Raw genomic sequence first — 17,943 nt, 5'->3', positions numbered from 1 at the left:
CACTGTGCTGTTTTATTGACCAATGCTGACAACAGATGTTGATATCTAGCTTGCTTCCCTCACTACTCTTCATTTCAGTAAAAAGGTTAGGGAAAGTATAAAGAGTTGTAAAGAGACATTAAAGCTTCTAGTGTGGCTAAAACATAATGTGCCAATAGAGGTGGCACTTTCAGCCAACAAGCACACCTGTGCTTAATGACTAAAATTCATGCACAAGTGATAATTCGTATAATGAGTAAATGTGAAGGTAGTGTAATTGCATGGTAAGTTTTCTGTACCATTTCACATGTTGCTACAGCCGTTATTGTGCACAGAATAGTTGTTACAGTATCTGCCTACAGCTAGGTGAATGTAGCCTTAGTCTACTTGCCATCACAAGAACTTGTCATTAGTAACACTCTTTACGACATATCAGAGAACTGCCTAACATTTCCTTCTCTTGGCTAATCATAATAGACATAATGTTCCATTGGGCATTTTATGTGAATATGAATTAATTCAGGATCTGATGCCCTTTTAATAAAAATGGTGAAACATTTCAGGGCTGCGGTGAGGTTATTATCCAACACTGACATACTGTTCTTCTATTGCAAGCATTGTTTCTGTGAGAAATCTCTGTAAATCTATGAGTAGCTCTGCATACGTATGAATCCTGATGTACATGGGAAGCTATAGAACTGTATCCTCAATGGAATCTGTGGGATAATGTGTGGCTAAGTAGCTAAGTTTCATCACAGTCTTGGCAGGTGAATATTGCCACTCAAAAGTGAGCATCATCAAGTACCCTCAGGATAACAGAAAAAAATCTGTAACAGTTTGGGTAAGAGTGGTTGCCAGATACACAACTGAACTGGGCAAAAAAGATTCTTGTAAGAGTTCAAAGCCTTGACCAGTTGAGTCATTATATTCAGAATTGTATGGAAAGCCATCATGTGTGTTACAATCCACATGGAAGGTCATTGATGGCTTTTACTCTGAGGAATGTCTCATGAATGTGAAACTATTGCCTGGACTGAGTCTGGCATGGAAAGGACATATCCTGCAACCCACTGATTTAGCCAAGCTTCAACATACTAGTCAGGGGCCACTTGAAAGAAGCTCCTGTGAAAGTATTTAGGCCACTATGCTTCCATTGTAGAAAAACTTAGGTCAATGGTCATTACTTGGGATCCATTCCATGCCAGGTGGACTCATAAGACTATTCGAAAATGAGTAAATTTTATTAATACATGTTGGGCCTGTAGCCTAATAGTTTCTGAGGAATCGAAAAATTGTTGAATTCAATCCATTACAAATATACTAGACCCAGGCACCAGTATCTAGTGCATTCATAATCTTGTGGGCAACAAAACAAGTGGGGTTTCATAAGATTGTTGTTTTCAGAATATGTGTTGATTCCTAAAAAGATGATGTTTGTGTTCTGGGTAGGTTTTAATACCAAGCTACAAAAGCCTGCTATAGATTGACACCGGCTTGTTTGTCAACTAACTATTTTGGCAATGCTTTTGTCATAGTGAAGTTCTCTTTGGTTTTGGAGCAACTTTCTAGCACACCTTTTGGAACTTTGGTGAACCTTTCCCATCCGTCACAACTTTGGTTGACACATACTTGTCTAAGATGTATTGTACAATATTATTGAACTTCGCCCATTTATACTCAAGATTTTCTGTCTCAGAGTTGGAGATTGGTGTTATATGCTCAGGTAATCTAAAATATGTTTCTTGTTTCACTTCCTAAGGAGAAATATCTTCCTATATCCTCCTACATTTCTTAACATTCTTATTGATACCTGTCATCAATGATGCAATTACATCCTTATGATTACAGATTCCCTGCTCTATGTTAAGTGAACTGAATGGTATAGACCTGTTTGTAATTAGATTATTCCAGGCATTACCCTTGCAAGTCAGTTCTTGACTAGCTACTCAAGTTCATTTAAGTTGTTTAGAACAAAACCACCCAATCTCTGTTCCTACCACTTCTAGTCATTTGCAGCTTCCAGTCAATAACCAGTAAGTTGCAATATTACCCCTAAAATATAACATGATCAGGTAACTTACACACAATCTTCTCCAAGTTTTCTCTTAAATGCTCTGCCGCTGTGGCCCTAGAGGCAGGAAGTCTATAAAAGCACCCAGTTACCACTCACAGTGCACCTTTAATGCTCATTTTCACCAAACTTACTTTACGTCATTTTATTTCTGGCTATAAACATGCATCCACTACTGATGTCTGGTGTTTCGTTGCTGTAGACACTCCTAGCAGAATTCAAAATTTCGTTGGTATTCAGTTCTGATTTCAGGCAATTTTATTTTCTTATGGTGGTGTGCATGTAAGAATCAGACAGTGTGATGCATACTGTGCAAAGAGAGATGAAAAATACTTTCCATTGTCACCAGTGTGGTCTCTGTCCCACTGCTCATCCTCTAGCCGTTGCCTACCCTGATAACTGGCAACCCCAGGGTGAGCAATATACTGGGCTGCTGTTTCTACTTCTGACTCTCACTGGTATAATTTATATGGAAAATCATAGCTGTCACTTTTTAGTGTAAGACTTTTGTTTGCTTTATGCCATGCATAATGGACACTATAGTGGCTAAGTAACCTCGCCATACCTAAACTAACACAAAAGTCAATGCTAAATATTCTATGTGCATGCCAAAGTGTGTGGTGCTGGCAGACACGGTAGAATGATGCTAATGGCTGGAACGACATGTGGTACAGTGCAGCTTGCCACTGCGCATCACCCCACCAACTACCTTCTTATGTGCGCACCACTATAGTACTATGTTAGTGTTATTACCTTTATAAATGAGTTTCGTTCTGGGTGCTTTCTGTTCATGGTGCTGCATTTAACTGGTGCTACATGAACATTTTCTTTCTCTAATCGGGAATTACTAATGCTAACCTCTGTAGTTAATAGGGCTGATATTTGCCCCTCTCCATAGCCCGTATGTGTAGAGCATTCTGAGCCTCCCCTCTCCTCCTCCCTCCCTTCCTAAGATTTAAGCCCTCCACCCAGCTCCGAACCAGGAGACTACAATCAGTTCTGAGAATCCACTCTTTCCACCCCTCCCCAAGGGCCTCACAACTCTTTTGTGAGTGTGAATAAGTGTGTGGTGAGTATGGGGTCCCAAATCGTTGTAGTACTTCTTCCTTACTTGACTTCCTGACTTGATCTGTAGGACAGGTTCATTGTTGATAACCTTGCCTGTTTGTATGAAATCTATTATAGATCTTCCAATTTTGTTTATTTTACACCACTTACTTCAGTTAACTCATGTTTGAACCCAACACCTGGGTTTGAACTACACCTTTTCAGATTTTTTTGTACAGAGGTGTGTGTTGTGAGGGAAGATCACCCGGTACACAGTGGGGTTACCAATCCACATGCTTGGTCATAAGATGCCCATATGTTGGTGGCCCTCTGGCTGCACAGGCAATGCACTGTTGATGCGTGAGCTGTTACCTTGCCATGCAGGTAGCACAAGGGTGGGACCATGCCAGTATTTGCTCTTTAACAGTCGTGGGAAATCATGCAGCAATTACACTCAAGCCTGTTAGTGCATCTGATTAGTGCTCAGTGTGCTTCATCATTGATACGTTGGTATATAAATTGGGTTCCTATCCAGCTCACCCCCCTGTCTCGCAGCTAGTACAGTATACAATATGCTTTATTGGCAGGTTTTAGTTTAGCCATCAGGGTGCCGAATACCTTGCTTCATCCCCTGCGGGTCCAGGGGTTAGAATAGGCCCTAGGTATTCCTGCCTGTCGTACGAGGCGACTAAAAGGAGTTTCACACATTTCGGCCTTTATGTGATTGTTCCCTGTAGGGTTTGACCTCCATTCTTCAAAATTTCCACGAAGAGCGAGCCAATTGGGGAAGGGTGCCTTAAAAGGTGCATCATGTCCATTGTGCATTGAGATCTTTAGCCCACTTGCTCGTCGCCGCATTGAAGTCCTGCCCATTCTCTATCTCTTGGGACACCTTCCTGGGTGCGTTTTCCACAATGCACTATGCAGTGTTGATTTATGCATTGACGATGAACATGGACTTCTTTGCACCTGATATCCAGCACAGTAGCCAGTCCGTTGTGGTGGGGCTGCCATGTACCCTGTTGGTTGTAGCCCCCTGACCACACAGGGATTGCTCTGCTGATGCCTGGCCACACCATGGGAGGAACGTGAGGCTAAAGATGGCAGTAGATCTTATTCGCCCTGGTACCTTGTATGTTCGAGAGCTGATGAGGAATCTTTCATGACTATGAAGCCTCAGTTTTTTGTTCAGCATTTAGAGGACAAGTTCGTGGAGGTGGAGGGCTTGTCCAAAATGAGATCTGAGTCAGTCTTGATCAAAATAGCATCCTCTGCCCAGTCGTGGGAGTTACTCGCTTGTGACAAGCTGGGGGATGTTTCTGTAACCATCACACCCAATAAGAGCTTAAATATGGTCCAGGGTATCATATTTCACAGAGACCTTCTTTTGCAGTCTGATGATGAGCTGCGCGCTAATTTAGAGCGGCAAGGTGCTCATTTTATCCAGCGCGTCCATCGGGGTTCCAAGGGATAATCGGGTTGCCACTGGTGCTTTCATCTTGGCCTTTGAGAGTGATACATTGCCCGAGAAGGTCAAGGTGATGGTCTGCCGGTGTGATGTAAAGAACTATATCTCTCCCCCGATGCAGTGCTTTAAGTGCTGGAAGTTCAGCCATATGTCTTCCCGCTGTACTTCCAGCATCACATGTCGAGATTGCGGACGCCCATCATCTCCCAATACTCCATGTGCCCCGCCTCCCATCTGAGTCAACTCCAGAGAGCACCATTCGACTTGCTCGCCTGACTGCAGGGTTCTCCAGAAGAAAAGGAAAATCATGGAGTACAAGACCCTGGACCGACTGACCTTCACTGAGGCTAAGAGAAAATTTGAACACCTGCATCCTGTGTGTATGACATCATCTTACGCCGCCACTACAACAGTTCTGGCACCATCAGCTCTGCCAACCCAGGTCACCTCTCAGAGCCTGAAGACTACACCTGCCCCCTTGATGGGGGGGGGGGGGGGGATGATTTCCCTTCCTGTTGCTCCTGCACCACCAACTTTGGGAGCAACAACCCCCCAACCATTGGGGACGTCTGTCCCCACTTCTAAGCCGGAGAAGCTTAAGTCTTCTTTGGTTTCTCTTGCTAGGAAGGGGTCCCTTGGGTCACTCCCTTCCCAGGTTTCGTGTAGTGGGAAAGGTGACACCCGCCAATGGCTGAAGAGCCCAAAAGCAGCTGGTCATAGGGCTTCACGCTCATCCGCAGTCAGTGAAGTTCTCCCAGCCAGGCAAACCCAAGGAGCAGCAAGAGAAATCCAAAAAGAAGACCCCTAAGACCAAGGAAATTGCGGTGCCACCCACACCACCACTACCTACAAGCTCTGCGGCTGAGGATGGGGTTGAGATTTTGGCATCCGCTGAGGACCTAGATCTCGCCAGACACTCAGACACAATGGATATAGACTGCTCAGGCAATAAATCGGTGGCAGCAGGTGACTCTGAGGTGTAAATTGCCCCATTGAATGCTCCATGCCTTCCTAGTCTCACAATGTCATCCTCCAGTGGAATTGCGGCGTTTTTTTCCACCTCCTGGCTGAGCTACAGCAACTGTTAAGCTTTACACCTGCTATCTGCCCTCCAGGAAACCTGGTTCCCAGCAATGCGGACCACTGCCCTCTGCGGCTATAAGGGATATCACAGGAACTGTAGCGACTATAATCGAGTGTCAGGTGGAGTTTGTGTTTATATCCTAAACTCGGTCTGTAGTGAACATGTGCCCCCTCAAACCCCTCTTGAGGCTGTGGCTGTCAGAATAAGGACGATGCAGGAAATAACTGTCTGCAATGTATATCTTCCTCCAGATGGTGCAGTACCCCTGAATGTATTAGCTGCAGTGATTGATCAACTCCCTAAACCTTTCCTACTTCTGGGAGATTTTAATGCCCATAACCCCATGTGTGATGGTACCATGCTTACTGGCTGAGGCAGAGATGTCGAAACTTTACTGTCTCAGTTTGACCTCTGCCTCTTAAATACTGGGGCTACCACACATTTCAGTGTGGCTCATGGCAGTTACTAGGCCATTGATTTATCAATTTGCAGCCCAGGACTTCTCCCATCTATCCAGTGGAGAGCACATGACGACCTGTGTGGTAGTGACCACTTCCTCATCTTCCTGTCACTGCCCCAACATCAGGCACATGGGCGCCTGCTCAGATGGGCTTTGAACAAGGTGCACTGGGGAACTTTCACCTCTGCTGTCACCTCTGAATCTCCCCCACATGGTAACATCGATGTGATGGTTGAGCAGATGACTAGCACAATTGTTTCTGCGGCAGAAAATGCGATCCCTCGTTCTTTAGGGTGCCCGAGGTGTAGGACAGTCCCTTGGTCACCGGAAGTCACTGAAGCAATTAAGGAGTGTCGGCGAGCTCTATAGCGGTATAAGCGGCACCCTTCCCTGGAACACCTTATAGCCTTTAAACGGCTCTGTGCCCGTGTTTGCCACCTTAGCAAACAACGGAAGGAGGAGTGTTGGGAGAGATACGTCTCCACCATTGGGTGCCACACGTCACCTTCCCAAGTCTGGACGAAGATCAAACGTCTTTTCAGGTACCAGGCCGCAACAGCTGTCCCCAGTGTTACCATAAATGGCGAGTTATGTACCAATGCAACCACGATTGCCGAGCACTTTGCTCGAGCCTCTGCATCGGAGGATTACCCCCCCAGCCTTTCGCACACTCCAACGGTGGCTGGAAGGGAACGTCCTCTCATTCACTACACTCTGCAGTGAATCCTATAAAGCCCCATTTACAGAGTTGGAGCTCCTCACTGCCCTTGCACATTGCTCTGACACAGCTCCTGGGCCTGATGGCATCCACAGCTAGATGATTAAGCATGTTTCATCTGACTACAAGCGACATCTTCTCATCATCTTCAACCGGCTCTGGTGCGATGGTGTCTTTCCATCGGAATGGCGAGAGAGCACCATCATTCTGGTGCTCAAACCCAGTAAAAACTCTCTTGATGTGGATAGCGATCGGCCCATCAGCCTCACCGATGTTCTTTATAAGCTGCTAGAACGTATGGTACGTCGACGGTTGGGTTGGGTCCTGGCATCATGTGGCTTGCTGTCTCCATGTCAGGGTGACTTCCACCAGGGTCGCTCTACCACTGATAATCTTATGTCCTTTGAGTCTGCCATCCAAACAGCCTTTTACCGATGGCAACACCTGATTGCAATCTTTTTTGACTTACGTAAATCATATGACACGACTTGGCGACATCATATCCTTGCCACATTGTATGAGTGGGGCCTCCGGGGACCACTCCTGATTTTTATCCAAAACTTCCTGTCTCTCGATACTTTCCGTGTCCAATTTGGTGAATCCCATAGTTCCATCCATATCCAGTTAGAATGGAGTTCCGCAGGGCTCTGTATTGAGTGTGTCGCTATTTTTAGTGGCCATTAATGGTCTAGCAGAAGCTGTCGAGCCCTCCGTCTCACCATCTCTCTATGCAGAAGACTTCTGCATTTTGTACTGCTGCTCCAGTAATGTTGTTGCTGAGCGGTGCCTCCAGGGAGCTATCCAAAATGCGCAGTCATGTCTCTAGCCCACGGCTTCCAGTTTTCAGCCACAAAGTTGTGTGTCGTACATTTCTGTCGGTGGCATACCGTTCTTCCGGAACCCACACTTTGCCTTAATGACAATCCACTCACTGTAGTGGAGACATATAAATTCCTAGGACTGATTTTCGACACTCGATTGACTTGGCTCCCTCATCTTCGTCAGCTTGAGCAGAAGTGCTGGCAGCACCCCAGTGTCCTCCGTTGCCTGAGCAACACCAGTTGGGGTGCAGATTGCTGTACGCTGCTGCAGCTCTGCAGAGCCCTTGCCCAATCCCGGATTGACTATGGGAGTGTGGTTTATGGTTCGGCAGCACCTTCAGCATTGCATTTTCTCGACCCTGTGCACCACTGTGGGGTTCAATTAGCGACAGGAGCTTTTAGGACGAGCCCGATGACCAGTGTACTGGTGGAGGCAGGTGTCCCTCCACTGCAGATCAGACGTGCGCAACTGCTCACCAGCTTTGCAGCACACATTCATAGTTCCCCTGAGCATCCAAATTACCTTCTTCTTTTCCCGCCCGCGGCTGTCCATCTCCCGCATTGGTGGCCCAGATTGGGGCTAACAATTACGGTTTGCGTGCAGTCCCTTCTCTCTGAACTGGAGTCCTTCCCTTTACCACCTCTACTTGTGGTCCGTTCACGTACACCTCCATGGTGTACACCTTGGCTGCAGCTTCGTCTGGACCTGAGGCCCTAAGGACTCTGTTAACCCCACCGCTCTCCGCTGTCACTTTCTCTCGATTCTTGACATGTTCCGGGGCTCTGAAGCGGTTTAACCGATGGCTCAATGGCTGATGGTCATATAGGCTTCGCATATGTTCATGGAGGACGTATTGAGCAGCACTCCTTGCCAGTTGGCTGCAGTGTTTTCACTGTCAAGCTGGTGGCCATATCTCGTGCTCTTGAGTACATCTGCTCGTGCCCTGGCGAGTCATTTCTCCTGTGTACTGACTCATTGATCAGCCTACAAGCTATCGACCAGTGCTACCCTCACCACCCTCTGGTAGCATCCATTCAGGAGTCCATCGAAGCCTTGGAACAGTCCCGCTGTTCTGTCGTGTTTGTGTGTACCCCAGAACACGTTGGAATCCCCGGCAACAAACTTGCCGACAGGCTGGCCAAACAAGCGACTTGGAAACCGCTTCTGGAGATAGGCATCTCCAAAGCTGGCCTGTGTTCTGTCTTACACTGCAGGGTTTACCGGTTTTGGGAGACGGAATGGCATAACAGCACGCACAACAAACCGCGTGTCATTAAGGAGATTATGAATGTGTGGAAGTCTTCCATGCAGGCCTCTCGCAGGGAATCAGTTGTCCTCTGCCGGCTCCCCATTCGCCATATGTGGCTAACACATGGTTATCTACTCCATCGCGAGGACCAGCCTCAGTGTCGCTGTGGCTCCCAAATGACAGTCGTCTACCTCTTGCTGGACTGCCCACTTTTAGCCGCTCTGCGCCAGGCTTTCAACTTTCCCAGCACCCTGCTTTCGGTGTTGGGTGATAATGCCTCCATAGCAGCTTTTGTTTTATGTTTTATCCGTGAGAGTGGGTTTTATACTTCTATGTAGGTTTTAGTGCATGTCCTTTGGCCCTCTGTGTCCTCCACTCTAGTGCTTTTTTGGGTGGAAGTTTTAATGTGTTGCAAAGTGGCTGGTTTTCCCTTTTTATTCTCGTGATTGGCCAACCACTGTAATCTGCTTTCATGTTTTACTCTCTTCTGTTTCTAGCGTCTCTCTGTTGTTTTCTTGTCCTCTTTTGTTCCTTTTAGTGTTTGTTGCTTTCCCTTTGTTCTTGTGGCTTTTCCTTTCTTTCTGTTTTGTGTTATATGTTTCGTCTGTTTTATTCTCACACTTGTGGCATTGTTTTATTAGGAACAAGGGACCAATGACCTTGTAGTTTGGTCCCTTCTCCTGCCTTTAAACTAACCAACCAACCAATACCTTGCTTCAGTAAAAGAACTTTGATTTCAACAGTGTCTTAAATTTGTTCAGGACTTAATATCATATTGCATGATCATTCATGCAGTCAGGAACATCTTCCTGCCTAGAATATTAGACAGAGTCAACCACCAAGGTGACTTGGAAAAGGAGCTTATCAAACCTCCCCCATTCCAACCTCTGGGTAGGAACAAGTTGGTGTCACTGGCTATCCAACATCACCAACTATGGTGAAACTAGTCTTATGTTTTTCAGTTACTTGTACAGCATACTATTGCTTGCTTGTCAGTAGAACAGTGCAGTTGAGAAGACCATTAGAGAGCTAAGAAAAGCTCAGTCTTGCAGCGTCAAGTATGGAAAAAATTACCATTCTTGATTAGATTTGATGCAGGTTGTTTTTGTTACTTAAGAGTCAGAGTTTAATATCCGACTTCATATAGGAAAACTTCAGACAAAGCTGCAGTCTTAGTTGAGTTTTGAAGACATTAAGACAAATGGAAATAGTTTATGAGTAAACATCACCATCCCCTTCAGTTCTACAGATTTTCCTCACTTTTTTGGGAGAAAGTGTTTATGTGAGCACACGAGTGAGCAGCTTGTCTAACAAATATCCAGTTATTTGAAGGAAGAGAAATTGGCATAATTTTGATCAGAAGAGACCAATACCTGAAGACTCTTCTTTGTTTGATAAAAATGTCTACCAGTTTGAAGCGGTTCACATCCCTATTTCTTATCTGTTATGATTTCGTGCCATGTACGTGTGTACTATGGCTATTTTTTAACAACAAACGAAGTGTTGAGTGACAAATAGCAATATTTAGAAATGCAGTTAGAGGTAGAGTAAGCTATTGTACATAGTTCACCTTCAAATTTAGAAAAACACTCACACATTCTTACATACCCAACTCATATACAAGTGGTTGTCATCATCTCCAGAAGAACATGGTTCATTTGCTCCAGGCCTGGGTAGTACTGAGTCATGAGGGGAACTTGCCCCTTCCTGCACACCATGACCAACCATATCCTCACTCACAATTACTTCTCCTTTGAAGTCATCACTTGCAGACAAGCCCATGGTACAGCTGTGGGCATCCACTTGCCACCAATCTATATGCTAACCTATTCATGGCCCATCTAGAAGAATTCTTCTTAGCCACTCAGAATGCCAAACCGCTCATCAGGTTCAAAACTACTGATAACATCTTCATTATCTGGACTGAGGGTGAGAACATCCTATCCACATTCCTCCAGAACCTCGGCCTTTTCTCCCTCATTCACTTCACCTGGTCATCCTCAGCCCAAGAAGTCACCTTCAGCTATGACAATCTAAACCTCACACATGGCTCCATCAGTACTTCCAGCCACAGCAAACCCACCAGCCACCAGCAACACCTCAATTTCGACAGCTGCCACCCACTCCACACCAAGAAGTCCTGTGGCTGTCATATCTGCAGTGATGAGCAGTCCTTCTCCAAATCCACCGATGGTCTTGTTGAGGCTTTCACGGACCATAATTAATCTCCACACCTTGTCCTGAAACGGATCTACTTTTCTGTCTCTCCCCTGTCACCTACCCTCCCTTGTGTATATATCTATGGACTGGCCAGAAAGGAGTGCACCCCCCCCCCCTCCTGTCCCCTCCCTTCTTCCCCTGTGATGCAGTACCATCCAGGACAAAGCAGCTGAATCTCATTCTCTGCCAGCATTTCAACCACCTATTGTCTTGTCCTGAAATTAGAAGTATCCTTCCTACTCTGTCCACAGTGGTATTACAACACCCACCCAACATATGTAATATTTTCGTCTGTTCCTACTCCACCCCTGCTGCCAATCCATTGCCCTGTGGTTCAAATCCCTGTAGAGTACCTAAAGATGTAGATGTAAGACCTGTTCCATATATTCTCACACTGCCATTTACTCCAGTCCTGTTAGAGATATTTACTACCCCAATTAAATGCAGGGCCATCTGTGAAAGCAGCCATGTGGTCTACCAATTTAGCTGAAACCACTGTGTGGCATTCTACATGGGCACTACCACTAACAAACAGTCTGTCTGCATGAATGACCAGCAGCAAACTATGACCATCGAAAGCTGGATCTCCCAGTTGCTGAGCGTTCTGCAGAACACAGTGTTCTTGACATTGACTGCTTCACAGCCCATGTCTTCTGTAGCCTGCCCACCAACAACAGGTTTCCTGAACTACATAGGTAGGAACTCCCCCCTGTTATACATCCCTTCTCCTCATAACCACCCAGTCCTCAACCTTCACTAGTCCCTGTTCTCCCACCTGCCTCTAGACCCTTCCCTCCTCCCACTACAGCCTCACATGAGTCCTCTGTCCCCTTGTTGCACTCGTGTAGTCCTTTCCACTTCTCTCCTTTCCCTCCCTCTCTCCAGCACAATCTCCCCACCCTGTCCCTGTATGCTTCTATAGGTAGCACTATAGCTTCTTCCTCCACCCTTACCCAGTGTACTACATAAGACTGAGCCGTGGTTGCTTGCGTAGCGCTGTGCTGCTGTCAGGCAAGACCATGTGACCTGGTGACTGTTCACGTGGTGGCACTTGACAGCCACTGACTGTAATGCTTTTGATTCACTGTCAGTTGTGTCTGCTGTTACAGATATTAAATCTCAACAGATATTGAATCCCTTCCCCCTTGAATTTTGCACATATGATCAAAAATGGCCCAGCCATTGCCAGCGATGGGAAGTGGAGAGGCAGCACTTTCCACCAGCAGATCTAGAACCATTGGCTTTGGTCTGACCCCAGCAGAAGGTCCAGTTGAGGACTGCAGTGGCAGAGAAGGCCCAGTCGAGCACTGCGTTGGCACAGGTGCCCCAGTTAAGCACTGCGTTGGCACAGGTGCCCCAGTTAAGCACTGCGTTGGCACAGGTGCCCCAGTTAAGCACTGCGTTGGCACAGGTGCCCCAGTTAAGCACTGCGTTGGCACAGGTGCCCCAGTTAAGCACTGCGTTGGCACAGGTGCCCCAGTTAAGCACTGCGTTGGCACAGGTGCCTCAGTTAAGCACTGCGTTGGCACAGGTGCCCCAGTTAAGCACTGCAGTGGCACAGAAGGCCCAATTAAGTACTGTGATGACACAGGAGGCTCAATTCAGCGCTGTGGTGGCACAGGATGCCCATTGAAGGACTGAGGTGGCCCAGGATGCCCAGTGAAGGACTGCGGTGGCACAAGAGGCCTGATCGAGAACTGCAGGATGCGATAGTGCAACCATGGCATGAGGCTGCTCTAGTGCCACCATGGTGAAGGAAGGTTATGAAGGAGGGAGTGGTTCCAACTCTATACGTTCTCAAGCTGTAATCCTCTCAATTGACCGCAGACAAACAAACAGCACTTTTCCAACTGACAGTGTAAACCAATTTAAAAAGAAAGAAAGATTAAGTTTTAATACACTTATGAAATAGAGGTCAAAGAGACATAGCGCAACCTCGGATTGTGTCAAGGTTTGGCAAGGAAATTGGCTCTGTCCTTTTGAAGGAATTAGCCTGGCATTTTCATAGAGCAATATTACCTGTATAAGCCAAAAGGCATATTTGAAATTAGTAATTGACATGAAATATCAAGTGATAGGGTGGACAGGGTGAGCAGCAATCTGCAGCTGTTTGCTGATGATTCTATGGTGTACAGGAAGGTGTCATCATTGAGTAACAGTAGGAGGATTCAGAATGACTTGGACAAAATTTCTAGTTGATGTGATGAACAGCAACTAGATCTAAACCTAAAAAAATGAGATTGAATGCAGATGAGTAGTAAAATGAATGCAGATGAGTAGTAAAAACAAACCCGTAATGTTCGAATACAGCATTAGTATTGTCCTGCTCGCTACAGTCATGTCGTTTGAATATCTGGGAATAATGTTGCAAGTGATATGAAATGGGAGAAGTATGTAAGGATTGTAGTAGGGAAGCTGAATTGTCAACTTCGGTTTGTTGGGAGAATTTTAGGAAAGTGTGGTTTACCTGTAAAGGGGGCTGCATATAGGACACCAATGCAACCCATTATGAGCACTTCTTGAGTGTTGGTGATCCACACCAGGTCAAATTAAAAGAAAACATTGAAGCAGTTCAGAGCGGGCCTGCAACATTTGTTACCGGTAGTTTCCAACAACACGTAAGTAGTACGAGGATGCTTTGGGAACTCAAATAGGAATCCCTGGAGGAAAGGAGAATTTCTTTTCAAGGAACACTATTGAGAAAATTTAAGGAACTGACGTTTGAAGATGACCGCTGAATAATTCTGCTGCTGCCTACATAAATTTCACGTAAGAAGCACAAAGGTAAGAGAAATTAGGGCTCATAAGGAGGCATATAGATAGTCATTTTTCCCTTGATTTATTTGCGAGTGGAACAGGAAAGGAAATGACTAGAAGTGGTACAGGGTACACTCCGCCGTGCACCATATGTTGGCTTACGGAGTATGTATGTGGATGCATATGTAGAAGTGGCAGTTGGAGATATGCATCCTTTAATAGCAATGGCTCCCAGCCAGTTTCATCAACAACTCATCTGGGCGAGGCAGTGGCTATAGACTGGGAATTAATAGTGGATTTAAAATTACCACAAATATGTATTGATCTATTTGCTTTCTTAATGACCACTGCAGTCATCACCCACTAACTGGTGGAAACATGGGAAGTAGTGTCCCGGTCCTAAAGCTGAGAGAGTTCTTCCTGAACAGCCTCATGAATCATAAATGGAAGTGGGTGAGTTTGGCAAAATTTAGGCACTGCAGAAGGCTTCAAAGAAATTTGAGCCATAAAATTACATGCACATCAGAGCAGAAAATGACACTGAGTCTGACACTAAGTTAATTTGGTTCTCTTCTTTGAACCCAAAACTGGTAAAGCTGCCTGAGTAGAAAATGTTAGTAGGGGGACTGCACTACTAAGATGATTAGTATGTGTTCAATGTTTTTGCACTTAGCCACCAGTGACAGTTCTCAGAGGGAAGGCCTGGACATGCTGTAAGACAGGACCTGGTACTGGGCCTGTTGCAGTGGAGGGGAACAGACTTGAATCATTAGACACATCTCAGCACTTGTGTCCAGCTGGAATTCCATGGACTGTCATCAATTTCAAAGTGAGCTTCTGTGTCTGCAGGGGAACTTCCCGCGCTGCAGTCATGACTGTATGGATCACAGTGTTGTCCGCGTGCTGCCTCAGAGCACGCGACATGTGGGCCACTTGTTGGCATTACAGCGAGGTGACCATGCTCACTGCAGGACCAGCAGTCCACTGCATGATGCAGTTAACAGCTTCTGGTATGCCCACTACTGCAGTAAGGACAGGACTGAAGTTTCTCTGAGGTACATGTCATAGTGTGAATGATGAGGAAGGAGGACGTTCCTGACCTGCCCGACTAACATTGCAAAAATGTCATTCACCACTGAAGGCAAGCAGAGTCATCAATATACTTAAATCTCTCAAGAGATGCCCACGATCTGGGTGCCTATGAACTTGAGTGAGACTTAGATGCAGAATTAGAGGATGATGAATCAGAATCATCAGATGACCACTGCTCGTGATGGTGACTAACAGCTTGGCACACATGCATTTCATTTGTGAAAGCATGCTGAGATGCCGAAGCAACCTCGAAACATTTTGCATGTTTAAGCATGTCACCAAGGCTAGACTTGGACTTGCTTTAGCTGTGACTTCTCTGTCAGGTGAGAGGTACACGATTACATCTCAAATTAATGGTTCCACACATGAGTGTTAACAGTTCTAGCACTTGAAATTACACTTAGCAAGACCCTGCAAGTCATCAGCCAGTGCTGCATAGGTCTTGCCCTGTTGTTTATGACTGTGGTTAACCTTGAGCCTAGCCACAATCAGATGTGTCTGCTGACCCAGTATTCAGTTAGTAGAACACAGAGATTATTGAATGACAAGTCACCAAGATTGAAGAGTGTTTACAGTTTCTACACCGCCTTGTATGAACTGCCATTAGAAGACAAAAGCAAAGCACTTTGCTGCCTACCACCAGTGTTATACCTGTGAGGGAACCAGTAGAGATCAAATTGATGAAGGCATACGTCCCAGCTTTCTGAAGGTTTGTAGAAGGCAGTGAATGGTGGTGAGAATGTAGCCACAACCATGGACCCTGAATGTTGTTGTGTGGAAACTTATGACCTTGGTTGTTTTTGTGTCCTAAAATAAAACAAACACAGAATGTTGTTGTTGTTATGGCACGAGCTGCAGGACAGCAGCATGCTGCTCTTTATGCCATTGCTGAGAGCTGCAAACTGTTGCTGTTGGGACAACTGCTGTTGCTGCCAAAGTTCTACAAACTTTGTGTCCGTAGTGCTGGCACTGAATGTGAACATGTTGCCAAAAACATGATAGGGTATGACCCTAAGAACTTATCACGTTGTAAGTGTCTGGCCCTGATACGATTGTGTAATCCATAAACAAGCCAAGGTTGTCGTGATCTGAATGCAGTAGAAATGCTAGAAACAAAAACCAGAAGACACCAAACCCACAGCCAGACCAGTATCCTTATAGCTGATAGCAAAGATATGAAAGAGCTCATAGTGCATACTATATAAGACTCAGCCGTAGCCACTCGCCTAGCCCCATGCTGCTGTCGGTCGGGTAGGACCATGTGACTCATAGATTCTGCCTCTAGTGATGCCTGACATACACTAACTGTAATCCTTCTAATCTGCTATAGATTGTGTCCAATGGCAACAATATTAAATCCTTAAAGTGGTGAGCTGCATTCTGTCATAATTCCTGTTATTCCATCCTGGACTTACCTTTGTTATAACTATTTCCAACAATTTTTGAAAGTGTGTTCAGCACTGACTATCTGCTACCATAATGATTCTCGTTATTTGCTGTTAACAACTTTCATCTTACTGCTACATAATTGTCTTTTCATTTTTCTCACAGGTGACATTGATTATGACTCGATTTACTCCAGAGGAAAGGCAGGCACAAGATGGCACTGACCTAGCACAGAGACGTATAGAAATTCGGAACTTTGTTACAGCATACAACAGGCAGTCATATGGAGTGCCAAGATCGGTAATTTCTGTGTTACATTCATTTAATTTATTATGAACAGGTTGTACAAGACTTCACGTTGTGTGGTGTGCTGAGAATCAGAATGTGCGTAGTACAGTAACTCCTTTTGTGTGAATGGCATTCATTTTGAATCAGATTTATTACTAAAATATCAGTAAGCATCCAGTGTTTGTAGATGTTGTTTGAAAAATTGTACACTGCAAGATAATTGCTATAACACAATACAACAAAAACTTTGTTTAAAGATCAATTAAATGTTGTGAATGTCCCACATTGTGATTTATGTTGTACTTTCTGCTGCATGAAATGTGATTGAACCACCTATATTTGAAACCTAGCTAAAGCACACGGACAAGCAGTGTTGTGTAAGTTGATCAATACAGAATTTTTCTAGGTGTCCAGATGACAAAGTAATAGCAAGGGTTTGTGCTGTTGTACTTGCCGTTTGTCATAAATTAACATTTGAAATGGTGTAATATGAAAACTTATAACAGCAAAAGATAAACATAATGGTTTGTTACCTACCAAGTGATATCAGATTGGTGCCAACAAAAGAACGATAGTCACTAGTTTCAGAACTTGGGATAGTGTGTTAAAAAGAGAGGATGAAGGAAAATAGACCACGAAAAGTATTACACAGCAAAATCAGCTGTGATTTACAATGAAGAAAGACAACAGTAAAGGATGTAATTTGGGGAAAGTCCCCCCTTTTTTGACAGAAAGAAAAACTAGAAGTTTTGATATATTTTGGGTCACATAGCTTTTAAGGCTATAGTCAGTCTGCTGCTATGTGAGAAGTGGATGACTACCTTTACATTATTTAGATGAAATTTCCGTCTGAACTGTTCTGTTCTTTGTAACTGATTTTCCATTTGCATGTTATGTTTAACTGTGTGAACAGGTAAAACTTCAATCAACTTTGACAGGAAGACATATTAAGTAGTTTGAGTCCATACATAGAAAAATATTTAAGGATTTGGGATTTCAGCTAAATTGGTTATTGGATCATCATTGTAGAAGAGGTTAATTTAATGAAATGCAAATTGTTGTATGTAACAGATACCACTTACACATATGTAGCTGAAATACTATTTGAAATGGCTGAAACTTTTGCAACCTGGTCTGGAAAATTGCAAAAATGCACATAAAGAGACTAAAATTAGTGATGATAAGTCAAAGAAGCTTCTAGACATAGGGCAGTTGAATATATTGAGTAATAACATGACCATGCTTCTTGCAGACAAAAAATTATTTCTTTAGATGGTGTTAAAGGGCAGATGATATTTTCAG

The 17,943-nt window shown here is 44.8% G+C and overlaps 1 protein-coding gene across 1 annotated transcript in view; it reads left to right on the top strand.

The window, feature by feature from the left end:
- Positions 1–17,943, top strand: part of LOC124721586 (E3 ubiquitin-protein ligase RNF170) — a 118,024-nt gene that overhangs the window by 62,961 nt on the left and 37,120 nt on the right. The window contains exon 5 of the mRNA XM_047246635.1: positions 16,519–16,653. Coding sequence (XP_047102591.1) covers positions 16,519–16,653 — 135 coding nt within the window. The remainder of the gene's footprint in view (positions 1–16,518; positions 16,654–17,943) is intronic.

This window comes from Schistocerca piceifrons, chromosome X (assembly GCF_021461385.2).
Source record: "Schistocerca piceifrons isolate TAMUIC-IGC-003096 chromosome X, iqSchPice1.1, whole genome shotgun sequence".
NCBI classification, from domain to species: domain Eukaryota; kingdom Metazoa; phylum Arthropoda; class Insecta; order Orthoptera; family Acrididae; genus Schistocerca; species Schistocerca piceifrons.
The sequence above is the reverse complement of the archived record's forward strand: the minus strand, read 5'-3'. Positions and strand labels throughout refer to the sequence as shown.